The sequence below is a fragment of the Dendropsophus ebraccatus genome, chromosome 12 (genome assembly GCF_027789765.1).
Source record: "Dendropsophus ebraccatus isolate aDenEbr1 chromosome 12, aDenEbr1.pat, whole genome shotgun sequence".
Classification (NCBI taxonomy): Eukaryota; Metazoa; Chordata; class Amphibia; order Anura; family Hylidae; genus Dendropsophus; species Dendropsophus ebraccatus.
The window spans coordinates 70343516-70370927 of NC_091465.1; the positions used below are offsets into that span (position 1 = coordinate 70343516).

Below are 27412 nucleotides of genomic sequence, written 5' to 3' on the forward strand. Positions count from 1 at the left end.
TGATGTCACTTCCTGGATAACATGGTGATGTCACTTCCTGGATAACATGGCGATGTCACTTCCTGGATAACATAGTTATGTTACGACCCGACTCCCAGAGCTGTGCGGGCTGTGGCTGCTGGAGAGGATGATGGCAGGGGGACACTGAGGGACACAGGGCACTGACACTGTGCATCCCTCTGCCATCATCCTCTCCAGCAGCCACAGTCCGCAGAGCTCTGGGAGTCGGGTCGTGACATCACCATTTTATCCAGAAAGTGACAACAGCATTTTATCCAGGAAGTGACATCACCATGTTATCCAGGAAGTGAAGCCTTGATGTAGTAGTAAGTGCAGGGAAAAAGCACTTTATAAGCATTTCCCGTAATAAGTGTATTTTGGTGATTTGTATAACTTTTTGGGGCCATACAATACTTTAATAAACATTTTCGCTGGACTTCTCTTTAAAATGGAACTATTTCTTAAAATGTGATTTTATTCAGAAGTTTTTAGCCTTAAGCCCCTAAATGAAAATGGCTCAAACACATGTTAATATTGTCTTCTCTTCTGATATCACTATTGATCACTGGGATCTTTTTTCCTGTACAGAAGAAGAACTTTTGATGCACAAAGCCCATTGGGAAAGCATTTATTCCATGTATAGTCCACTTCCTGCTCATAGAATAGTATAATGTAAGCGTTAGCTGTACGCTGCAGTCCAAGAACATATGGGATGTTAATATTAATAATATTATTACTATTATATGGATTTGACTGGGTAACAGAATATCCATATCCAAATGGAGCCATTCCTTTATCCTTGATGTAGAAGAACTGCAAGAACTTTCGAAAACTGGCCCAATACAGAACACCAGCATAATGTACACGCATGATGGGGCGGGGGAGGTGACAACCAGGCTTCGGCTTTTATGCCATACATGTGGACAGCTCCATTCTTTTATTTACCATTGTGGACAGTTTGGGGTTTGGCACAAACACTCCAATTCCTTTGTCTAAATCACCACAAGCCCAGATCTAGATATGTCTTCATCTTTAACCATTTTAAAGCTTATGTTATTTTCCTTTTTATAGCTTCCCTTTGATTTGCTCGGCTGTGGACAACATTCAGTCTCTGAAGTCCTCGCTTTGTTACCGGATGAATGCATGGTGTGTCGACAGCTTCTAAATCCATGGGTGGACTGGACTGAAGACAACATATATTAAGAGTCCTCTTTGTACAATGCAACAGTTACTGGAGGGATGCATGATGTTTCTACAGCTTCTATATCCATGGTTGGTCGACATATATTGTTAGGTGTCCTCTCGGTCCAATGCAATATCTACCAGATGAATGCATGATTGGAGTCCATAGTTTGCTTCTGCATAGGCAGGGGGCATCCATATAGTCAGTAGATGAATGTTGGTTTGCAATATAACATTGGCCTAAAAAAAAAAAGGGTGCGGCATGCGAATCCATTATGTCCTAGATATGTCCAGCTGTAAGACACAGGTGAGGTTACTATGTTGAAGCTGTTAGAGAATAACCTAAAGATAAGGAAACAGTACCACAGGTTAGGTGCTTAACGCAACTAAATTGTATATCCTATATAATGTTACTAGAGATGAGTCGATCCGAACCCGAACGTTCAGTATTTGATTAGCGAGGGCTGCAGAACTTGGATAAAGCTCTAAGGTTGTCTGGAAAACATGGATACAGCCAAGGACTTATATCCATGATTTCCACATAGCCTTAGGGCTTTATCCAAGTTCAGCAGCCACCGCTAATCAAATGCCGAAAGTTCGGGTTCGGATGGACTCGAGCATCGGGTCCTGGGAGACAGGAGAACCAAGTCTAGTTGGTCTCATCCCTGTTGTTATTAGGTAGTAAGAAGCTATGGAGAACTGCATTATTGGCACAATATTCTTCTAATTGTGTATATGTTAACTATGTATAAACTGTAGAAGTCAGCACTTTCTTCTAGTAAAATCCATATATTGTTAATCCATTAATCCATAAAATAGTAGAAAACGCAAAAATATGCAGGACCAACAGGCTGACGCGTTTCTGCCCTGAACTGGCCCTTACTCATCTATGCCAGAAACGCGTCTGTGGGTCCTGCATATTTTTGTAACTTTGGACGTTTTCTACTATTTTACGGATTAATGGATTTATAATAAATGGATTTTACTCGAAGAAAGTGCTGACTACTACAATTTATACATATCCAAGTCCCTCAGGGTCCTATTCCACGGGCCGAGGAGGGCCCGATCAGCAATGTCCTATTCCACGGCCCGATGATCGTTGATCATACATTACCTGTCGAGGCTTCTTCTCCGCGTTGTCTTCATCCCCGGGTACTGGCGCTCTATCTTCAGAATGGCCACTCAGCTGACCGGCCACACTCAGCCAATCACAGGCCGCGGCGGTCCCGGCCTGTGATTGGCTGGGCGCTCCGTCAGCTGACCGGCCATTCTGAAGATAGAGCGCGCGGGACCCGGGGAGGAGGACAGAGCGGAGCAGAAGACCTGACAGGTAATGTATGCTGCTGCTGCTGCTTGTCAAATCGTCGGTCGCCCGCCGCGCACCGCTATTCAACAGTAGCAATGCGCGGTGGGGGAACGATGATTTTAGGTCTGGACCTAAATGAACGATCAGCCGATGACTCAATCATCGGCTGATCATTCTCTCTATTTCACCGAACGATAATCATCTGAATCGGGCCAAATGGGGCCGATCCGGCCGATTATCGTTACTGTGGAATAGGGCCCTTAGTCGTGCACTAGCCAGGTGAGCTGGCCATACCGATCAGTTCCAATAGATTTTAACTATACTGTATATCATTTAGAGTTTCTTGTATGTTTTTTTTTCTTTAAATATATAAAAACTGATGTTTTTTTACCAGACAGCCACAGATATGGCTCTGCACCTCCTCCAATGCAAGGCTTAACAAAAAAGAATGAGGAGAAATAAGGAGATACTGCGCCTGTCAAGTCTTTATTATCCTAAGACAAAGTTATAGCTGCTTATATATTACAAGTGACAAGAAGGAAAGATTAGGCTACTATAAGTCTTAGTCTTAGAGTGCTAAACTACTGAAAAAGTAAATGTCTGCAGTGAGGGTCGGCCTAAAGTTGGCATGCTGCAGGAGTCTGCGGCAGGTGGATCAGTGCAATGAGGCCTAAGGGACCACCTCCAGTGTGCCAAACTCCTTCATTTACATATTAACAAAAGTTAGTTACTCAATAACACCACTTTACACTGAAATAATATAAGTGTATACAGCCTCCCTGTCCCCTGCCTAACCTACTGATAGATTCCCTTTAATGACATTGCCGGTTTGTTTGGGGTTGTTTTAAGCCAATAAAAAACTTTGAAGCATTATTTAACATTTACCTAAAGCTTTATTTTATTTTTATTTGTTTAATTTCCTATATATATAATATATATATATATATATATATATATATATATATATATATATATATATATATACATTCCCTAGAGTCACAGTGGAAATATAACCTTTTCACAAGAACCCGCATGTCCTGCAGCTGCCCAATACCTGGAGATCACATAATCACCAGTACCGAAGCAGGAAACCTTATGTGCTGTGCTCTGTACATAGCAACCATGGAGCATAAGTAAGCAACAAAACTGTAAAAGCGTACACATTTCCAAACCCATTGGGGGAGATTTATCAAACATGGTGTAAAGTGAAACTGGCCCAGTTGCCCCTAGCAACCAATCAGATTCCACCTTTCATTTTCCAAAGAGTCTGTGAGGAATGTAAAGTGGAATCTGATTGGTTGCTAGGGGCAACTGAGCCAGTTTCAATTCACACCATGTTTGATAAATCTCCCCCATTGTCTTTTGCGCATTGTATGTCTAGTTACTCTGATAGGACTGAGAACCTTATCGCTGGAAGAAAAGTAATTCATCCCAGATTGGGGAAATAAAATCTTTTTATTTTTCACCTTTACTTTTAGCTTTCAAAAGTCACCGCCGTCATGGCAAATAGGACAAAACCAACCCATTAGTGAGATGACTTTCTATAAGTAGGTTTGGTAATCACACCTGAAACAATTTGGTTTTGTCCTTTTTTTTTCTTTTTCTTTTTTTTTTTTGAGTGTTTTTTTGTGACCTCTGAATGCTTGAAATAAACATGAATCTTGTTCTTCCCTAAACTGGAGTCAATTACCTTTCTTCATTGGATTATTGCCACCAAGTCAGAATCTAGGCTCCATGCTGGTGTGGAGTTTTCTTTGGCAGGAAGCCGGATTGAGGTTTCCTGGCATACTGGTTAATCCAATCTCTGGCAACCGTATGAATAAACATCATAAGGAGATGATGATTTTACAATGAGCAGAGAAGTCCAGCAAAATTTTTTATTAAAGTATTGTAATGCCCCCACAAAAGTTATACAAATCACCAATATACACTTATTACGGGAAATGCTTATAAAGTGTTTTTTTCCCTGCACTTACTACTGCATCAAGGCTTCACTTCCTGGATAACATGGTGATGTCACTTCCTGGATAACATGGTGATGTCACTTCCTGGATAACATGGCGATGTAATTTCCTTGATAACATGGTGATGTCACTTCCTGGATAACATGGTGATGTCACTTCCTGGATAACATGGTGATGTAATTTCCTTGATAACATGGTGATGTCACTTCCTGGATAACATGGTGGTGTTACTTCCTGGATAACATGGTGATGTCACTTCCTGGATAACATGGTGATGTCACGACCCGGTGATGTCACGACCCGACTCCCAGAGCTGTGCGGGCTGTGGCTGCTGGAGAGGATGCACTAAGGAACACGGGGCACTGGAGGGACACTGAGCATCCCCCTGCCATCATCCTCTCCAGCAGCCACAGCCCGTACAGCTCTGGGAGTCGGGTCGTGACATCACCATGTTATCCAGGAAGTGACATCACCATATTATCCAGGAAGTGACATCACCATGTTATCCAGGAAGTGAAGCCTTGATGCAGTAGTAAGTGCAGGGAAAAAAACACTTTATAAGCATTTCCCGTAATAAGTGTATACTGGTGATTTGTATAACTTTTGGAGGGAAATACAATATTTTGATAAAAACAATTTTGCCCGAATTCTCCTTTTTATTTTTAAGCACTAAAGGGTTAAAGAGTTTGTGTCACCTGACTATAGCTCTTTATTCTAGGATACCTGCAGTATATGTTGTCTTATAGCAGGGTCTACATTAATCCATGAGTATCCATATAATGCACCGAGCCAAAACAATATCGGGAGCTCCTGACTTTTACACCAGTAGACTTGTGCCCACAGATGTATTATTAGTAAGATGTGCCGTTTCCCACTCTATGGGGTGCCACTGGTTTTCATTATATTGCATCTATTGAGGCGTTAAACTTTCAGTGGAAGGCAACATGTACTGAAATGGTTCCCCATATTACACAGAACGATAGTCGTTAGTTACGATTGTTTACTCCATCTTATTCCAGCAAAAGAAAGAACGATGTGCAATTACACTGAACAATTAGTGAAACAAAAGCGGAATTACAGCCAATGCTTAGAGAGCGATTAACAATGATTTTAGGGTCAAATATAAATGAACAATTGACACACAAGCGATATTTTGATCGTTGTCTGCAATTACACCGAACAATTATCGTTTATATTCGCACAATATAACAATTTTTCACACGATTATCGTCCTGTGTAATAGGGCTCTATGGCTGAACTGTTTAAACTGGCAAGTCTAAGGGTACTATTACACAGGCCGACTATGGCCCAATCATTTTAGTAAATGAGCGCCGTTCTGCAGAGATTGGCACTTGTTTACTGGACTTTTTACCCGGCGCCATAATTGGGCAGTAAAGGCTGCATGGACATCGTTAGCGATGTCCATGCAGCCCTTGACCAAAAACCTGATATATTACTTCTCCCCGATCGATGGCTGACGATTGCCAAAACACCTAATACCTTACCTTTTCCCGTTGTTCTCTTCTGTGCTCTGCAGCTGCCCGATCCCAGTGGCAGCAGCGTCTGAGCGTCCTGCCAGCTGATAGGCTGCTCAGCCACAGGGCAGGAACGCCGAGGCCTGTGATTGGCTGAGTGGCCTGTCAGCTGACAGGCCGCTCAGACGCTGCAGCCGAGGGCATCAGGAAGCTGCAGAGCACAGAAGAGAAGTACAGGAAAAGGTAAGGTATGAGGTGTTTTGGCAATAGATCGGCGCCCGGCGATTTTAGGTCAAAACCATAGTCGATAATCACTTTGTCTAATAGGGGCTTAAAGGGGTTATCCAGCACTACAAAAACATGGCCACTTTTCCCCCCTCTCTTGTCTCCAGTTCAGGTGTGGATTGCAATTAGGCTCCATTTACTTCAATGAAACTGAGTTTGAAAGCTCACCCAATCTGGAGACAAGAGAGGGGAAAAGTGGCCATGTTTTTGTAGCTCTGGATAACCCCTTTAAGGCTGAACTGTTTATACTGGCAAGTCCAACTCTTGCCTGCAATTCATAGCTGCATGTACTAGCCATGGCCGCTATTGCTAAATGCAAGAGATCTCTGAAAGAAAAGAAAAAAAAACAACAAAGAACAAAGTGGAATACTCCAATCTTTTTAAATTAACAAATGACATAAATTATCACTTACATGTGTGGATGATCATGAATAGGGCTACATTATGAGTTCAGTCTGTGCTGTGCAACCGAATCTAGATGGGAGTCTATTGTGCAAGTGTAATTGCGTAATGATTTCCTGCTTCAGTAAAATGAAAAAAACCTGACGGCATTATTCTGACCCCAATAATGGGCACTGCCCTGTTTGCAGAAAAAGATAAGCCATCGCTTCAAAACACGAAGATGAAGCGGGCAGTGCTCCATTTAAGTGAATTGGGTCTTGCTGTAGTTCCCTGCACGGTCAGAAGCTTGGAGAAGGGGAAAACTTTAAAGGGGTAGTTCACAAAAAAAAAAGATTCTTTCAAATCAACTGGTGCCAGAAAATGCCAGAGATTTGTAATTTACTTCTATTAAAAAAAAATACTTATCAGCTGCTGTATGTCCTGCAGGAAGTGCTGTATTATTTCCAGTCTGACACCTCTGCTGCCACATCTGTCCGTGTCAGGAACTGTCCAGGGCAGCAGCAAATCCCCATAGAAAACCTCTCCTGCTCTCCAGACTGGAAAGAATACAAGTTCCTGCAGGACATACAGCAGTTGATAAGTACTAGAAGACTTGACATTTTTTAATAGAAGTAATTTACAAATCTGACTGCTCTCTGCTGCCACTTCTGTCCCTAACAGGAACTCTCCAGAGTAGGAGAGGTTTTCTATGGTGATTTGCTGCTGTTCTGGACAGTTCCTGACATGGACAGAGGTGGCAGCAGAGAGCACTGTGTCAGACTGGAAAGAATACACTACTTCCTGCAGGACATACACCATTCTAAAACCAATTGACTTTAAAACTATTTTTTCCCCTTCAAGTACCCTTTTATAAAGGTGTACTGCAGACCATCCAAATCATCTGTTGCCAGAAAAGTATATAGATGTAAATTAGTTTTATTTAAGATCTCAAATCTTCCAGTACTCATCAGTGGCTGTATGTCCTGTAGGAAGTGGTGTATTTTTTCTAATCTGATGCAATGCTCTTTGCTGCCACCGCTGTCTGCAACAGGAACTGTCCAGAGCAGCAGCAAATCCCCATAGAAAACCTCTCCTGCTCTAGACAGTTCCTGTCATAGACAGAGGTGGCAGCAGAGAGCACTGTGTCAGACTGGAAAGAATACACCACTTCCTGCAGGACATACAGCAGCTGATAAGTACTGGAAGACTTGAGATTTTTAAATAGAATTAAACTTTCTAGCAGCAGTTGATGTGGGGGGGGAGAAAAATCTGTATTAGTAAAAATGAGTATCCCTCTAAGACTAATGCTCCAGGGTAACAAAAAGCTACAATTTCAATATTGCTCCTATGAAAAAAATTGTGAACTTTATATGAAACTCAACTATGATGATTGCCAGGCAGCTTGCAACCTTTCTGCCCATAAAGAATCATTGATATTGCAGAGCACATTTGCCAAATCTACAATAGTATAGGTAAATATGGGATCTCTGTGTCACTAAAGCCCTAGACTGCATATAGAGTGTAACTCCGCTGCACAATCCCATGATCACTCAACTCAAGTCACAATGTAGCCCCAGGGTAGTCTGATTTGTAGCTAATATTGTGAGATAGGTTGGAGGGAATTTACCTTGTACTTCATGTTCTGCGTATTATTCTCCCAATTATCAATACCTGTCAAAATCAGAGGACCTGCGTCAGTATTAATCTTCTATAGGTGATCAATATCCAGATGTATGATGAGTGATCAGTACTACTGCAAGGGCTCTATTAGGGGTATCTAGGTACTGTACTGAGACAATGGTGGGCATCTGGCTGGGCAGGGGACACAGTTGATAAAACTCCTTACGAATAGGGGTCACATGCCCTACATGGGGTATTGAATGCAATATATAGCTCTTACTTTATCAACGGCTTCTACATTATGTGAAAAGTTAAAGGAAAAGTCTGGGGAAAGCAATTTGTGCTGGGAAGAGGGAGAATAAAGGTAATAACATGCTCTTACCTCCCCCGCTTCAGCGCTGGTGGCTGCATACCAGGAAGCGTCCGGGGACCCAGGTTATTACGTGTGCACTCTGCTCCGCCATAGGGGGCCACCAGCGCTGGTGTGGGGGAGGTAAGAGCATGTTATTTCTTTTATGCTCTCCCGCACTTGTTTTGCTCTGTATTAGTTTTTTGTCATTTTGCCCCAACTATGGTGCTGGTGTGGAAGAGCTGTTAACATAAACTAATAGGGGCCCATGCCACCCGGACTTAAAGGGGTACTCCGGAGGAGATTTTTAAAAAAAAAAAATTAGCTGGTTCAGGTTATACAAGTTTGTAAATTAATTATATTTAGAAAACTCTGTACTTATCATCTGCTATATGTTCTGTAGGAAGTGGGGTATTCTTTCCAGTCTGACACAATGCTCACTGCTGCCACCTCTGTCCATGAAAACCTGTCCAGTTCCTGTCCACTGCTCCTTTTAAATTAGTCGACATGTAGCTATGCAGCTGTGCAACTTAAAAGGAAAGCCTTCCTCATTGCTGCTAGCCGCCTGCTTAGCCCAGGATATCTGGGCAGTGGTTGGCAAAGCACACTGTATCCTCCATTGGACACAGATACAGTTATGTAGAATGGCAGAGCGGGTGCTTTTAGAAGTCTTGCAGCCTATAAGATGCAGGAATGAGATCCCTCAGTATTGGGGTGCAATGATATGACGTCATCGTGTCTGCCTGGGGATCCAGTCCCTGCAGCAAGAGAAGAGAGCACCAGAGAAGGGACTATACTATAGGAGGAGGGGCTGCACAGAGAGCGCCTATATTATAGGAGGGAGGAGGCTGCAGAGAGGGGGCCTATGCTATATAAGGGGGGAGGCTGCACAGAGGAGACCTATACTATATGGTAAGCTGCACAGAGGAGACTTATAATACAGAGGGGTGGCTACACAGAGGAGACCTGTACTACTATACCATGGGGGAGAAGCTGCACATAGGATACCAATACTATATAGTGGGCTCCACAGAGAGGTCTATACTATATAGGTCTGCACAGAGAGGGGTCTTATACTACAGTATATAGGGGCTGCACAGAGGGGCCTCATACTATATGGGCACTGCACAGAGGACCTAATAATAAATAGGGATGGCATAGAGTTTATACAATATGGATTTTGCAAAGTGGGGACTGGACAAAAGGGCCTATACTATATGGGGACCTTACAACTATATAAGGGCTCAGAACATATTTATTATGTGAAGGTACAAGTGGGCCTTAAAACTATAAAGAGACACAGAAAGGCTTAACTACTAGATGTGCTGGAACAAGGAACCTAAAATCTAAAAGCTGGGAGAAGTCTTCAAGACGACCCAATCTGGTTGGAAAGGAAAAGTGAACGATTCTCATGAGAGAAGACGTCCCGTGTCAGTCACTGAATGTAACTGCACTATAATCAATTAAAGATGCTGATCTAAAGCTGTGTAAACTAATATACCAACATTTCTAAATATTGTTTCAAATCTTCAACAGATATACATGTTAATGTACGGTAAACTAACTGTGCCACTATATTTAATTTGTTAAGCTACATCAGCTTTTAGACTAAGGTACCAACGTTTCTGTGTTTGGTTCGCCTAACTTTGCTTGAACATTGCCAGCTCTATTGCCATTCTGCTCAGCAATGGCTGAAGCTTAGAGGGAATATTGTTCCTGTCATAGACAAAGGTAGAAGCAGAGTGTGAGACTGAAAAGAATACTTCCTGCAGGACATACAACATCTGATAAGTACTGAAAGAAATGAGATTTTTAAATAGAAGGCATTTACTAATCTGTATGACTTTTTGACACCAGTTTATTTGAAAACTAGTTTTTTTCCTGCAGAGTGCCCCTTTAACTGACCCATCCAAGAGTTAATAGGAGATATGTACGATATACTATACTGACAAATAAAGATCCATTAATCTACTTGTCATTCTTTCCCCATTCATAACTGACAGCTTCATTCTACATTCCCTTCCTATGCTTTACCCTAGCCCTGCAGGGAAGTGTCTAATACACAAAGTATTGCATTGTATTACATGTTTTATACCCATATGAATTACAGTACTGTGCAAAAGTCAGAGACCATCTTTTCATTAATTTAAAGGGGTTATCCAGTGCTACAAAAACATGGCCACTTTCCCCCTACTGTTGTCTCCAGTTTGGGTGGAGTTTTGAAACTCAGTTCCATTGAAGTAAATGGAGCTTAATTGCAAACCGCACCTGAACTGGAGACAATAGTAGGGGGAAAAGTGGCCATGTTTTTGTAGCGCTGGATAACCCCTTTAATTCTCTGTGTAAGTGTCCATTAAAGGGGTATTCCAGAGAAAAAAATCTTTTCAAATTTATGTTTTACAGATGTGTAAATTATTTTATTATCTTAAGACTATCTTAAGACTATCTTAAGTACTTATGGGCTGCTGTATGTCCTGCAGGAAGTGTTGCATCCTTTCCAGTCTCACACAGTGCTCTCTGCTGCCACCTCCGTCTGTGTCAGGAACTGTCCAGTGCTAGAGTGGTTTTCTCTAGGGATTTGCGACTGCTCTAGACAGTTTCTGTCAGACAGAGGTGGCAGCACAGAGCACTGTGTCAGACTGGAAAGAATACACCGCTTCCTGCAGGACATACAACAGCTGATAAGTACTGGAAGACTTAAAGTGTCACTATGACTACACAAAACTTTTGACATGTCATAGAGACATGTCAAAAGTTTTGATTGTTCGGATTGTACCGATCTGGAGATAGAGGGATATGCATAGAGTATCCTTTATTATAACCTGCATATATTTTCTGAGCTTCTCTGAACTGTATCTGAACTTGCATCTTCTACTGTAATGAAGAGTTAAAGAAGAGTTGTGGCTCAGCGTTTGTGCCACTTTCTAGCACACCTCAACACTGCTTTCTCCTCCCTTTTCTTCATGAATAATCAATGCTGCCCGACCTCCTGCTTTGTCAGTTTGTGTTTCTGATTGGAGATTAATCTCTGTAGGCAAGTTGTGTCCGAAAAAAACACTTAGATATAGTTGAATCACTTAGCCCAAATGTAGTGGAGCTGTGGTCTAGCCATAAAACATCTGTGTAGAGACCTACAACAGTTTGTTTTCCCTTGGTTCGATTTATCTGATGGCAATTAAATATAGCAAATAATTTTTTCTTTTTTTCTCATTTTTGTATGATTTGTAAAAGTGCAAAGAATTCTTAGTCAGGTACAAATTAGGTTTAATTTTTTTTATACAGTAAGAAGAAAAAATAAATAGCTATATTTCATTTTCATTAGGGAAATCAAAGCAAGGAAAATGAGACTGTTGTTGGTCTCCACAAAGGCGATTCAACCCTAGACCACAGCTTTAACACATTTGGGCTCAGAGATTAAACTATATATCTATGTGTTTCTTTCAGACATATCCTGCCTACAGAAGACTGATCTGCAATCAGACACACTGGTTGACAGCAGGAGGCCGGGCAGCATTGATTATTTATAAAGAAGAGGAAGGAGTGGTGAGCCACAACTCCTCTTTGACCTGAGATTGTACATAATTCCCTCCACGGACAAATTACCAAAACGCACCATGCTGATTAGGGGACTGCCAACTATAGCACACTGTCAGCACATTAGATAGGGCCCGGGTGTTGACAAATTCCCTTTAAGTCAGAATTTCAGGGTTTATGGTTGCTTTTTTTTCTTTTCTATAAATTCATTGTTATTACTATGCCACCCTTTTCTCAGTTCCACTCCCAGGTTAATTAATAAATCCCAGTTATCGATATATACTATCTTGCCCTCTACATGTGTATTTGCCCTCTTCCCAATCCCTCTTCCAAGCAGAACCCTCCCCATTCAGGCGATACCCACCCCCTTACTGAAGAGCCTATAACCAAAACAAAAATTAGCCCAGTTGTCCAAGAACCTAAAATTCCCCCTTGATATACCAGTTCTTGGGCCACTTTCTTAACTCCCTAATCTCCCACTGTCTTTCTAGTGTACCAGTTGAAGTCCATTCCCTAAGCTTATGAGTAACCTCTCTTCAGTAAAAGTGCCAATACACTTTATAGTAAAGTTGGGTTTGGTCGACAGTATAAGGTGTAATGGGGGCCTCCTGATGATGGCGTCTGGTGTGTTGGATTTGTACTTCCCGACCCTCTGTTCTCAGAGAGATAAGCCAAGAGATTAGTTTCCAGCAGAGAGCAGAGAACAAAGTATTACACAGTGGGACCTGTGTCAAAGCCGGTATTCAGAGGTCAGAGAGGTCAGCGCTAACTTCAGAGGAGATAGCCTGCTGATGTAGCTGTAAATTAACTCTTTGTTGTCCTGTTTTGGTGCCTCATCTCCCTCAACCCCTCCCCTCACCATAAGAGAATCATGAAGATGGGGGGGGGGGGAGAGCTTCAAACTGCTTTTTCATGATAAAAAATGCATTTTTCGGCTAATAAACCCAATTACAAAGTTTTTTTTTAATTCGCCTGTACTATTGATTTTTGCAAAAAAATAAATGTAAACAACAGTGACACTTTAAACTGAACCCAGCCCCCTATCCCTGTCTACTTGTCTACTGCCCTAAGTGACAGCCCCCAACTGCGTGATGGTTCCTACTCTCATTAGAAAAAGTCAGGAGAGCGAAGACAGAGACAAAATAAAAAAACAACATAATACCAGTGATAAACCAGGGTCAACACTAGTGATAAGCAAATATGTTCGTAAATGTTTGTATGTTCGTACGCACATGACGCTAATTGTTTGTGTTCGCGGATCACGACCAATTTGTCTGATGATCGGAATAGTTATAACAATCATTTTCGAACATGAAAACATTTATTTCGCAATGTACGCAACTGCAAAAGTTTCCTCCCACCAACTTGAAAGTGCCAGGAAGGAAGGGCACATCAGGTAATGTAGAAACCATGTTCACTACTGGCATTACTGAGATTGCCTGTACTATTAGCATCATTACGTACGTTAGTTGCTATAAAAACGCGATGATGAGCCGAATTTTCTCACAGTCTTTCCCGATTCTTGTGCCGTTCAGTAGGGAGAGTGACACGAGCAGGGACAGCAACTGAATTTAGTTTGGAAGCAATATTCACAGTGGTAGTTAGTCAGTGTAGGGAGGGAGAGATGACCAAGTAGGGATTAGAACGTTGTGAAATTGTCAGAGTCGCACCTCAAACTTCTGATGCAGGTCGTGAATAATTTTAACCATTTTTTTTTTTCACAGGTCCATGATGCAGATCATAGTCTATCCTGTTCATTACCTTTACAATATATTTGAGTTCGCCGAGGCCAAAAGGGGAGGCTCGCTGGGACATCGTGTCTTGCTAAGATGACTACTATACGCTGCGGCCTAGCATTCCCTGCGCATATTACGTGATACATGTAAGAAGTCAGAATGAAGAAGCCAGGAGTTACCAGAAGATCAGCAAATTCGTTTCATGCCGCGGTAATGATTTGATTGTGATATATAAACTGGCAGAATCCCAGGTTTCTACCCGCAGTCCTGCTAGTTAGTGTGAGAGCCTGACTTTCATAATGATAGGCGCCTCTCGCAATCCTGGCATGGAAGCCCCATAGCCTCATTGTGAACGGCGTAAAGATATGGGTGGTCACTAAAGGGTTAATAGGGTTAACATACATTGCTTAAAACAAAGTAATTTATACAGGTGAAGGCAGAGACACAGTAAACAAGTACAAGTCAACCACTCCCGACTATAAAGTCACTTGGTCTCTGACTTTTGTAAAGTATTGCATATACAGTAAGTAGATAAGATATTGTAGGTACTTACTGCAATCAAACATACAGGCACTAAGAGTATTATAATCCCCAGATGCTTATTTTGCTCTCCATGTGACCGCTGTGTATTGTCACCAGATCTATGATCTGAGAAACTATCTGAAATAAAGAATAAAAGACATAGTTGAAGTATAGCAGTATTCCTGAAAGTAATGTGTTATACATGAAAGCCTGTGTGTCCGAGTCAGCAGTGGCAGATTAAATGTACCCTGGGCCCCGGGCTGTCCACCCAACCTGCCCCCCCCACCGGTCAATCCGCCCAAACCGCTCACATTATAATCTGCTACTGCCCTCCCCCCCCACACGCTGTCCCCAATAAACACTGCCTGCCTCCCCTCCCTGCTGGCCCCAATCAACATAAAGTTTGGTCCCTCGCTGCTACCCCCAGTAAGCATTGTCCACCCCACCTCCACTGCCCCCAATAAACATATTGCCACTTGTTTACCCGCTGTTGCCCCCAATAAGCATATTGCCACCTGCTTTCCTGCTGTTGCCCCCCCCCCCCCCCAAGGTAACAGCTGCACAGAGGTTGTCAGGAGAGGAGGGGGCTGATCTTATAGGAGAGGTCACAGCAGCCAGAGGATGTCAAGAGAGGAGGGGGCTAATCCTATAGGAGAGGTCCCAGCAGCACAGAGGATGTCAGGAGATGAGGGTGCTAATCCTATAGGAGAGGTCCCAGCAGCACAGAGGATGTCAAGAGAGGAGGGTGCTAATCCTATAGGAGAGGTCCCAGCAGCACAGAGGATGTCAAGAGAGGAGGGTGCTGATCTTATAGGAGAGGTCACAGCAGCACAGAGGATGTCAGGAGAGGAGGGGGCTGATCTTATAGGAGAGCTCACAGCAGCACAGAGGATCTCAGGAGAGGAGGGTGCTGATCTTATAGGGGAGGTCGCAGGGTCCCAGCAGCACAGAGGATGTCAGGAAAGGAGGGTGCTGATCTATAGGGGAGGTCACAGCAGCACAGAGGATGTCAGCTGGCCCCCTCTTTCCCCCTTATAGATGGTCCCCCTCTTCCCCCGCCCCCCTTATAGATGGCCCCTCTTATAGATGGTCCCCCTCTTCTCTCTCACTTGTGACCGCAAGCAAAACAATGCAGAGTGCAGTGGCGGATTATAATGTGGGCGGCGTGGCATGGGCCCCCCCGGAGCCTCGGGCCCCGGGCGGCCGCCCAAACCGCCCACATTATAATCCGCCACTGCGAGTCAGTACTGTATAGTGTTATATACAGTAAAACATAAGAAATGAAATTCAGGGTAAATATATCTTTGTGGGCATTGTATATAAAAGATACAGTTGTGCAGTTGTACAGAATTTTTGCTTTCTTTTTTCAAACAAAATGAATGATAACACGAAAAAAAAAAAAAAAAATTCCACTCATGGTTAGTGATGGGGTAAAGCCATTTATTGTCAAACTACTGTGTTGTTTCTTTTTAAATCACAATGACAACCAAAAACATCCAAATGACCCTGATCAAAATGGATGAGGCTCTTTATTTTATCAGATGGTAAACCTGCCTATTCTTCTAGGCAAAAAGCCTCAAGGTCCTGTAAATTCCTCAATGATATTGAGGTCAAGAGACTGAGATGGCCACTCCAGAACCTTCACTTTGTTCTGCTATAGCCAATGACAGGTCGACTTAGCCTAGTGTTTTGGATCATTGTTATGTTGGCACATACAGGTACGTCCCATGTGCAGCTTCCGGGCTGATGAGTGCTGATAATGTGCTGCAGTCATCTTTCCTTCAACTTTAACCAAGTTTCCTGTGCCTTTGTAGCTGACACATCCAAAAACATTAGCAATCCACCCCCATGCTTTACAGTAGGAATGGTGTTCTTGTCATCATAGTCCTTGTTGACACCTGTCCAAATGTAATGTTTATGACTGTGGCCAAAAAGTTCGATTTTGGTCTTATCACTCCAAATGACCTTGTTCCAGACGTTGAGGCTTGTCTCTGTACTGTTTGGTGTATTATAGGTGAGATACTTTGTGGCATTTGCGCAGTATTGGTTTTCTTTTGGTGGCTTGACCATGCAATCCATTTTTCTTCAAGTGCCTCCTTATTGTGCATCTTGAAACAGCCACACCGCTAGTTTTCAGAGAATCCTGTATTTCAGCTGATGTTATTTGTAGGTTTTTCTTTGCATCCTGGACAATTTTCCAAGCAGTTGTGGCCGAAATTTTGTTCAATTTGTGTCAACTACTGTGCATGTTATGAGGCCAAAAATACCGGGGTATGTGAACTTTTAAACCAGGGTGATTTGTATGCCAGTCTCCTGACCTCAGTATCATTGAGCCACTCTGGGGAGATCTAAGTTCATGCAAGACAGCCCAGGAATTTACGGGAAGTGGAGGCTTTTTGGCAAGAAGAATGGGCAGCTTCACCATCTGAGAAAATAAGGAGCCTCATCCACAACTACCACAAAAGACTTCCTGGTGGGGGGTGGAGGGGGGAAAAGACAGGGAAGGGAGGCAGATAGGTGATTGAAGTATATTACACAGTTATATAACTTTGTAATGTGCTTCAATTACTGGGGAAAAGTTTTTCATGGCACTTGTCCTTTAAATAAGCCAAAAAATTTTTCCGCCGGAGTTGTCCTTTAAAGTAAAGTGATGATTAGTACAGAATGCTCTATTGCCAGCAATATGAATTAACGGCTTATGGAGCTTCCTGTACTAATTAATATTTAATTAATAAAACACATTTTCGTTGAAATAAAATCAGTTTCGTTGTTCAATAATTTAATTTAAACGAATCCATCATTGTGCAATTAAATATACTGTCAAAAAATAAATATATATATATAAATATACATTTATTTATATATCTATTTATTTTAACAGTATATTTAATTGCAAAATGATGGATTCGTTTAAATTTAATAATTGAACAATGAAAGGGACTTTATTACAACGAAAATGTGTTTTATTAATTTAATAGATTAACCATGAGAGACATCGGCATTAGTGCAGAGGATCGCAAACCCCGGTAATAGCAATTCATGTAAACTGTTTCCCTGCTTTCCCAGATGCATCCAGAGGTGTTTGCATCACTTTCTTAAGATTTTATTTGTTATTTTTAGTTGAACCAGATTTCCAAGTAAATGACCGTATGTTTTCAGCCGCATGTCTATTTTTTCCCACGGCCGGAGTTTCAGCCGCACATTTCCAGCCGCATAAAAAATACAGCCGCACAGATACATAGTGTGAACATAGCCTTAAAGTGATTTTCCTCCTAAACCTTGGTTGCTTAGGTAATGACGAGGGTGTCTTCGAATTCTTTAACCCAGAGCTATTTATGATTGGTAATTATTAACTATGTGCTTTTAATTGCTTTCTATATGTATTGCTTTATAACAATGTGGTACATACCATGATGCTTTACGGGGGGCGTTGTGTGTTCTTTTGAACGATGCTGACACTTGTCATGACTTGTTGTTGGAGCAGGGCTCTTTAATTCATTGGTATTTTCATCTGCTGGGAAAAATCATGTACTTTACCAGGGTAGGATAACAAACTGGTGTCTGTGTCAACCCTATTCCAGCTTCTCAATATCCAGTAAGTGTTATAAATAGATTGCAACATGAACATTACACAGGGGAACCTAACTAGACTATATAAGAGGGGAGAGGACCAAATGTAAATGACACAGATAAGTTGCCTGCACCTGCTATGATTGCTATGATACCTCTTAACCAGTGGTACATTCGGCAGACTTCAGCATAAAGTGTATGGGGCTCTCCTAATTCTGCATTTACACGAAACGATAATCGGCCGATTTTTTTTTCATAACGTTCAGCATTTAGACGGTACATTATGACGTACGGAAAATCGTTTTGCGATCGCTTAAGCCTATCTCACACTTTGGTTAAATCGGCGAACGACTGTTCACACGGAACGATTTTTTGCGAACGACGAACGGCGATTTGAGAACATGTTGTAAGATCAAAATGAATGATTTCTCGTTCGTCGTTTGATCTTTCGCTGCGTTTACACGTACGATTATCGTTCAAATTCGCACAATAATCGTTACGTGTAAACGCACCATTAGACCCGGCAGTCAGTGGAGATAGGTATCAGGTGGCATTGATTTCTACTGCCTGACCCTTTGTTCTCAAACACATAAGCCAGCACTAGTGTGATCTGGCTGTGACTTACTTCACCCTCTACTCATACAGAACACAAGAATGTTGGTCGTGTCAAAGGTTCATGTGTATGGGGAAGATAGGAGAGGTAGGCCAAGATAGGCCTTACTATAAGAGGTACTCCTGGTTTAGTATCAGACTGCTATGGTGCATGTAGTAAGCATATTACATTTAGCTATCCGTGTTAGGCGTGTTTCATACAGATATAACATGACTGAATTTCTGAGTATATTACATTTGTGGAAAACTGGCATTAAGTGTCCCCGGCATTTTTCAAAAAAGGTATTTGACACGTCACAGCCATGTAGGCTCCTTGGAGCTAGGGCTTGGCATATGGCGGGGAAGACATACTGAATGGGACTGGGCTTGACTCAGTTGTAGTCCATATTGGAGCTAATGACATACTAAGTGGTAGCCGGAAGATCTTTTAAGTGTCGCTTTGGGGAACTGGGTCTGAAATGGGATAGAACCCCTTCAAAGTTTGTGCTCTCTGAAATACTGTGAGACAAAGGCTAAGCGAAAAAAAAGCTTAGGGAGCATAAACCATGGCTGCAGTGGTGAAATGAAGTGGAAAATGGTAAGCTAACCGTATTTTCCAGCCTAAAAGATGACTGGGCGTAAAAGACGACCCCGGACTTTTAAGAAGATTTTTAGGGGTTCTTCTTATATGCCGGAAAATGTTAACCCCTGCCTGACCACAGCAGGGTTTACTAGCTGGAGCCTTGCTGCAGTCAGCCAGGGGTTAACTGAATTAAAAAAAAACAACAACAACAATCAACTCACCTGTCATCCGTTCCCGGCAGCCACGCATCTCCCGTCATTTTTAATGGTGCAGGCAGGGTGATGCAGAGACACTGCCTGCGCCAGAGGTTCCCGAAGCTCTCTTGGCAGCCGAGCATCTTATCTGAGAAGCTTGGAGACGCTTGGCTGCTGGGAGAGCTTCGGTAGAATTTCATGGGCTTCGGGGACTTCATCTCCGAGCTTCTCCAATGAGATGCTCAGCTGCCAGGAGAGCTTCTGGGACCTCCGGCACAGGCAGTGTCTCTGCATCACACTGCCTGCACCAGGAACATGACAGGAGACACGTGGCTGCTGGGAATGGGTCACAGGTCAGTTGAATTGTTTGAATTTTCATAGCGGTCGCCACATACGATGGGGTTTACACCATATACTGATGACCGAACCTGCTGCAAGTGTAAAAAGCAAAAGAAAGAGCAATATGTAGTACAAAAATGAAAATGGAAGAGGTCTGGCTAGTAGAATGGGGGCACTAGAGTAGAGGGTATATGGGAAACAACATACTGTAATATCACATGATGTTTGGTTAAAACATGGCTTAATCAAACAAATGGCTGGACAGTTAAAGGCGTTTTCCTGGACCTTTTTTTTCCCATTGATGACCTGAAAAGTCATTAAGATCTAATGGGTTCATTCTACACTTACATCGTAAAAAAAGCAAAAGCTACAGCAAAAAAAGATCACAAGTACAGGTTTTGGTTAAAAAACTGCAATAGTAGTTTTCCAAAAAAAATGTGTAAAACCAGCTGTAAGGAAGCACTGCTGGTAATTTTGGCCCACTTACATAACCCTGCGCACAGTGATGACCCATATATACCAGTAATGGCTGGTACAGGTGTGGTGGTCACTTACTTGTTTCACACTTTAAATGTAGGCAATGAGTAAAATTCCTTAGAATATTTGTTTCCAGGGCTTTGAGAGAATCATATAAATTTTTAAGAATAATAGAAGAGTTAACTCTTTCATCAGGACATGGTGATGGAATCTGGAAAAAAAAAATCACAAAAACAATCTCAATAAAAGGTAAAACGAAAAACAATCTGACCGCAAAAATAGCAGCAACATTACAGTCAACTACTACTTCCTAATGAAATGGATAATTCAGGTAATATATTTGCTAACCATCTGCTAAGTGCTTCACGGATAACCCCTTTGGGCCATGTTCACACACGGTCAAAATGACAGCTATTTTTACATTGTATAACAAGAGGCATTGTTACAAAATAATGGCCGTTATTTGTCAGTTTTTCTAGAACAGGCACAACAGGTCAGCATTTCTTTTTCTCTGCGGATAACCTGCCAGCTTTACTGTACAGATAGAGACAGAACACACATAGTCATCTCACTGTCATTAGAGAGTAAGAGAGATGATGACAGTTCTGTTGTACTGCTGGAGGCCTGAATAAGGCAGAATAGCAATGCTACACAGCGCACACACTGGGCACATTCCCACCACATATACATTTGTACCTTAAATGTACACTCCTTTACAAAGCCAATTTCAGTTTGTAATTTCTTGATCATATTAACCAATTTAGGTGCAGGAGGTATTTTCCCCAGCGAGTAATTGCTTAAAAACAGGGTCAATAAATGGATGCAGTTTTGGTCCTGAAAAAAAGAAGGGAAACATTAAAAGGAGCTTTATCGCAAAGATCAGTAAGTCTAAACTGACGTGTTATGTCAAATTAAACATGATTTTGATTAGAACCATCTTGTGGCATCTACGGAGACAGTCAGGCATGCTCAGATCATCTGCAGAATGTCCATTAGTCTCCACTGTCTAAGCAAGCAAGGGGGATTGTGGGAAATTGTTTGCCCTGCTGCATGGCAACAGCAGGGTCACAGTTCAGAGAGGAAACCAGGAAGTGATCAGATCCATGGAGGAGAAGAACAGTACAGTGATGTAGGTCAATTAGTGGAAAAAATAAATCCAGCACATTTGTACGGCTTTATAAGTCAGCCATTGGCCCCACATCTCTTAGATATGTGTGATAGAAGGTGAATTATCTTTTGACGTTTAAAATCAGTGATCAGCTGATGAGTGATCTCTTTTACGATGCAAAAAAAAACAAAAACATATATTTTTTAAAGCGAATGTAGTTTTGCACGTGAATAGAATGGTGCCGGTGTGGGAAAGCCGGTCCTTTTTCTAAACCGCGTCCCTGATCCTGCACACGGCACTAGTCTATTACCGAGCATTGGCCCGGGCTGAAGTACTGAAGGTACTTCAGCCCACTGGGGACAGGCCGGCCCCCCTCCAGTGATTCAGCCCCGACCGATGCTTGATAATAGACTAGCGCTGTGCGCAGGAACCAGGCCACTGTTCAGGACTGCAGCAACAGCTTCCCCACGCTGGCGCCGTTCTATTCATGTGCAAAACTTAAAGCGAATGTACCTGGTGGTACATTCCCTTTAATAAAATTGACGTAAAAATGTTATTGCAGGTCCACTGGAGACTGAAAATGGATTCTCCCGATATACATCAATGGGGAAGTTAAAGGGGTACTGCAGCGAAATTTTTTTCCTTTCAAATCAACTGATATTAGAAAGTTATATAGATTTGTAATTTACGTCTTCCCATACTGATTAGCTACTGTATGTCATGCAGGAAATGTTGTTTTATTTTCAGTCTGACAGTGCTCTCTGCTGTCATCTCTGGCCGAGACAGGAACTCTGTCTCAGTTTTCTATGAATCCCCATAGAAAACCTCTCCTGCTCTGGGCAGTTCCTGTCTTGGCCAGAGGTGGCAGCAGAGAGCACTGTGTCAGACTGAAAAGAAAACAACATTTACTGCTTGACATATAAGAGCTAATAAGTATGTGAAAGCTTGAGATTTTTTAATAGAAGTAAATTACAAATCTGTATAACTTTCTGACACCAGTTGATTTAAAAGAAAAAGATTTTCGCTGGACAACCCCCTTTAAAATCTGCAAAGCAAATGTGGAAGTTTTTTCTTTTTATTTACATATCGGCACCTATAGCATTTCTTGAAAGTTTGTGAAACCTTTAGAAACCTCCATTTTTTCTGTCAGAAGTAAAAAATTGTCGTATTCCAAAGATAGGCCTGATCTAGCTGCTGGTAAGAACTTTCTAGAGGCATTAACTCTACCTTCTCTTGATACCCCTTCTCTTGATTCTCTCAACGCCCCAGTCACATTGGAGGAAATTACTGCCACTATCTCTACACTTAAAAATAACAAAGCTCCAGGCCCTGATGGCTATAGTGCGGAATTTTATAAATCTATGTCTTCTGTCATCTCCCCCACCCTTCTTTCTACTTTCCAAACTATTCTGACTGACCATCACATGCTCCCCTCGGGAGATACTGCATATATCAAAATACTACATAAACAGGGGAAGGATCCGAAATCTCCTAATTCGTACAGGCCAATCTCTTTAATAAATTTAGACCTAAAATTGTTGGCAAAGATTATGACCAATAGATTGGCAGACATCCTACCATCACTAATAGGCAGCCATCAAGTTGGCTTTATAAAAGGACGTTCTGGTGTCACTAATATAAGAACGGTACTAGCTGCCCAGTCTGGTGTCCAATCTGGGGGTCGTTCCAGCCACTCTCCAGGTCTGTTGGCAATTGACGCCGCAAAGGCTTTTGATAATATCAGCTGGGAGTGGCTGGACATGACCTTAACACAATTTGGTATCACAGGTCAATTCAAAGATTTTATTTCCACAATATACACATCTCCGAAAGCTAGAATTCATACCCCGGGTTTCCTTTCAGATAGCTTTCCCTTACAAAAAGGTACCAGACAGGGTTGCCCCCTATCCCCTCTATTGTTCAATTTGGTGATGGAGCCTCTTGCTAGATATCTTATTTCTTCTGACTTTTTCTCAGGCATACGGGTTGGTTCCCAAGTCATCAAAGTTACATGCTTTGCTGATGATACTTTAATATATTTAGATAACCCAGATCTACATGTTCCGGCAATATTAGATGCCTTAAAATTTTTTGGTTCCTTCTCTGGGTATAGAATCAATATACATAAAAGTCAACTTCTTTACCTAACTCCACATAAGAGGTCTACTTTGGGTCTTGCGGGGGTCTCCATCGCTAAATCCTATATTACTTATCTTGGAATCCAGATTGGCAGAACTCCCTCCTCACTATATTCCCTGAACTATCGCCCTATAATTAAGAGAATAAAACAAGATCTCCAGAGATGGGAATCTCTACCATTGTCAATTCTAGGACGTACCCACTTAATCAAAATGATGTGTTTTGGAAAACTGTTATATCCAATGCAAATAATAGCCCTTTTACTCAAACATTCTGACGTTTCCCTACTCCAATCATATTTCACTAAATTTATTTGGCAATCAAAGAGACCTCGTATTGCCTACTCCACTCTCTGTCTCCCTACTTCTAAAGGTGGCGCTCAATGCCCAGATATTAGATTATATAATTTAGCCGCTCTCTTTTGCCATGCTAAAGATTGGATTATGGACACGTCATATTTCTCCAATATTTTAATTGAGAAAGCTTTAGCAGCACCTTGGCCTTTACCCACCCTGCTACATGCTAAATTACCAGAACTCCCCCCAGAAATTAAGAGAAGTGTTATCTTTAAAGACACCATTGCCACATGGAAGGCGATACGAAAATTATATGGTTTACCCTTTTGCCTATCGAAAAGATTTCCTCTGCGGCATTCACCACTTTACCCACCTGACTCAGACAAATTAGATTACTCAGAGTGGCAGAGTGCACATGTTTCTTCTGTTGGGGATCTGCTGGATACTAATTCCAACACTTTTTTATCATGGGATATCGTCAGAACACGATTTAAATTGTCTTCATTTCATTTACCTCAATATGATTCTATAATTGAATTTCTTACTTCCAGAGTGCGGGACATAGCAGAAGCAGAAAGTGATATAGAATTTGATAATCTATTCCCAACACCACCGGTACATAATTCTTTATCACATACATATGGAGAACTTAGATCACGCTCTCAAAAGAATTTATCTAGACAAATTTTTTTTTAAAAAATGGTCCTCCGTAATTTTTTCAGAGGATCTGACCCAACAAATATTGAAAGGGTCTCAACTAGTGCATTCTGCCACTCCCAATGTGGTTCTACGTGAAATACATCTCCGCTTTATACACAAGGCTATATATGCCTTTAATATTCCTTTTTCCAACTCCCACACTTCTCACATAAACAGTTGCCCGAAATGTTCACTTCCTAAAGCAGACTTGTTTCATTGTGCCTGGGCCTGCACGCGAGTGCAGGAATTTTGGGACTCTGTGCGGCTCTATCTTTTGTCCACTTGGGGCCATGCCATACCACTTCTCCCTCTTAGTTATCTTTTTCATTTTATTGATATAGACTCTACTACTCCCTCTCCTAAATTACTTACTTCTAAAGGAATTCATTTAACTCTATTAGTTTCCCTGAAATGTTTATTAAGACACTGGATACTGGATACTCTACCAGACATTTCTGAGGTAATCTCCGCTCTGAAGGAGATCTTTCATTGGGAACTTTTGGATGTATTGCGCACCAAAGAAAAATCAACAAAAACATTTATGTCCAAATGGACACAATTTCTAATTCATGATTTTACTATAGAAGAGAGAGACTCTGTCATTAATCAATTTAAGGACACTGATTGGTATTGCATGGCCGCCTAAAAGGGAACTCTGGGAGCACTCCAAATATCTTAAGCTTTTCCCTTTCTCTGTTAAAGACAATTCTCTCCATTCTATTGGTAGCATATTTGAATATCTGACATCTATACCATGTTTTACGGTGATATTATAGGTTACTGTTTTTCTACCTATGTTTTTGGTAAGACTATGTTGTATTGTATATGATAATATATCTTTTAAGGTTATTACAAAGGCTCATTGTATCTGTATGATATTGTAGACATACAATCCTTTGTTGCCTGTGAGCGACTTTCTTTTTGAATATGTAATGAATTTTCAATATGTATGTTCAAATATTACATAAGCCACTAATAAAATATCGTTTAAAAAAAAAAAAAAAAATAGTCGACTTATTCATTTATTTATTAAGGAAAATGATGCAATACACATATATCTGTAAGTGGCAAAAGTATGAGAGATCAACCTTAAAGTGACACTGTCAGCCCCTTTGTGCATTCTGACATCTCTACACAGGTGTAAAGGGTAAATTTAGCGCTTTTCATACCTTATTTCATATCATACGTCACGGTGCTTGTTCAAGTAAAAAGTCATCTTTTATCAACTGCAGAATTGTGTTAAGTGGGCGCCCAAAATGCCACAGTTGGCCCCGCCCCCTCGCCGGCCATTGGAACAGGCTGGCCGACGATGGGGCCAACGATGCAGTTGTGGGCGGGGCTAAGTGGCGCTGATGCAGTGAGGCCACGCCCACTTAACACAATCTGCAGTTGATAAAAGGACACTTTTTACTTGAACAAACACCATGACGTATGATATGAAATAAGGTATAAAAAATGCTAAATTTACCCTTTACACCTGTGTAGGGATGTCAGAATGCACAAAGGGGGTGACAGTGTCACTTTAAGATCAACAGGTAATTTGAAGGTAAAAGTAGAGTCAGGTGTTGTAAATCATCGGAATGACAATCAGGCGTTTTCTTGCCACTTAAAAAAAATAGTTTTACACTAGTGTCACACAGACATGTAAAAAATTTTGATTGGTTGGGGTCTGGGTGTTCAGACCCATCCCAATCGCTAGACAGAACCGGAAAGAGGCAGCTGCTCCACTGGCCATGAGAACCAAAGTTTATTTTACAGTTATTAAGGGTTAGGAAACATTACAGTATATGGCCCTTCTCCGACCCAGAATGGAATGCTGCTCAGTGAGCCGCATTGCTGGAGGATAGACGTATAGCCAGACAAGGCTTTCCCAGTGTTGAGAAGCCACATTGGTCCAACAACCATCAGGCTTATTCCTATGTAAATAGAGGCTGACTTTGTCAGACATCACACAGCTCAGAATAACCTTTTAGTTTCTATGCCCAAAATACTTGGCATGATATAATAATCAAACAATATCCATATATCTTAGGCTATGTTCACACAACGTATTTTCTGAATTAACCACAGCCATGCAATTTTCAACAACGGCCGTGATTAATTCAAAAAATACTTTCAATTGAAAATAAATGGGATTCCGGCCAGAGTGTATACACGTGGGGGGATTTATGAAGACAGGCGTACAAGTATGCTGGTCTTATATTAGGCCTCGCCCCCTTTCCCCCGGCAGGATTCACTAAGAGGCACACACCTCTTAGTGAATTTACTAAATCTACTACGCATCCTACCCGCCTTGTCACGCCCCCCCCTCCCCCAGCCTGCACATCGGGCGAGCGGGGCGTACGGCAGGCGTACACCAGGGAGAAGGGGCGAATCTGCTCCTTCTCCTTGGCGTACGCCTTGGGCGGACATTTCATACATGTCCCCCAGAGTATACTCTCCGGCTGGGATCCCTAGCGACCGCAGTAAAAACTGACATGTCAGTTTTGTGCCGCGGCTATTCACTGAACTGACAGTTTACATAATGGAAAGTGCGGCTCCAGTCGCACTCTCCATTGTGTGCAATGATAAATCGGAATGCGGGCGCACTCTCCATTGTGTGCAATAGTGTGCACTGGTGAATTAGGATGCTGGCACATCCCAATTCCCCAGAAAAGAAATTTATTCAGCCATTTTTTGACACCACCAGGTCACAGAATCGTGAAACTTAAGTCTGTATAAAAGAACAAAGGAAATAAAGGTGAAACATATAGTAACCATACCTTTTTCCCTTCAGAAATTAATCTTGGCCAATACAGTTGATAGTCGGGTGGTAGGTAACCTTCCTGGAGAAAGAAAATAGTCACAGCATAGTCCGATACTTTATTAGGATTCTGCTGGGCAATAACAATAGCCTATTCTTCAGACTACACTTGTGATAGTAATTCTTTAGGATGTGGGATCTGGGTCTTCATCCTGGTCTACAACCTAGTTTTCTTACAATTGGAAACACATTGTACAGCAGCAACACATTACAGATCCATCACTTTGTCAAGCTATGATGTAGATTTATTGGATTAATT

At 41.8% G+C, this 27412-nt stretch overlaps 1 protein-coding gene across 8 annotated transcripts in view; it reads right to left on the reverse strand.

The window, feature by feature from the left end:
- Positions 1 to 403: 403 nt before the first annotated feature.
- The window catches only part of FLT3LG (fms related receptor tyrosine kinase 3 ligand), a 149446-nt gene continuing 122437 nt past the window's right edge, over positions 404 to 27412 (reverse strand). For 5 of the 8 annotated variants that reach the window (XM_069948822.1, XM_069948815.1, XM_069948820.1 and 2 more), the window contains exons 4-10: positions 27113 to 27175; positions 20805 to 20942; positions 20187 to 20319; positions 17764 to 17868; positions 14386 to 14492; positions 8221 to 8264; positions 404 to 1524 (exon numbers count right to left, since the gene is read on the reverse strand). In XM_069948822.1, the coding sequence (XP_069804923.1) occupies positions 8229 to 8264; positions 14386 to 14492; positions 17764 to 17868; positions 20187 to 20319; positions 20805 to 20942; positions 27113 to 27175 (582 nt within the window). In that variant the 3' untranslated portion in view covers positions 404 to 1524; positions 8221 to 8228. The remainder of the gene's footprint in view (positions 1525 to 8220; positions 8265 to 14385; positions 14493 to 17763; positions 17869 to 20186; positions 20320 to 20804; positions 20943 to 27112; positions 27176 to 27412) is intronic. The other 3 variants (XM_069948816.1, XM_069948818.1, XM_069948819.1) reach the window with 3 other exon arrangements.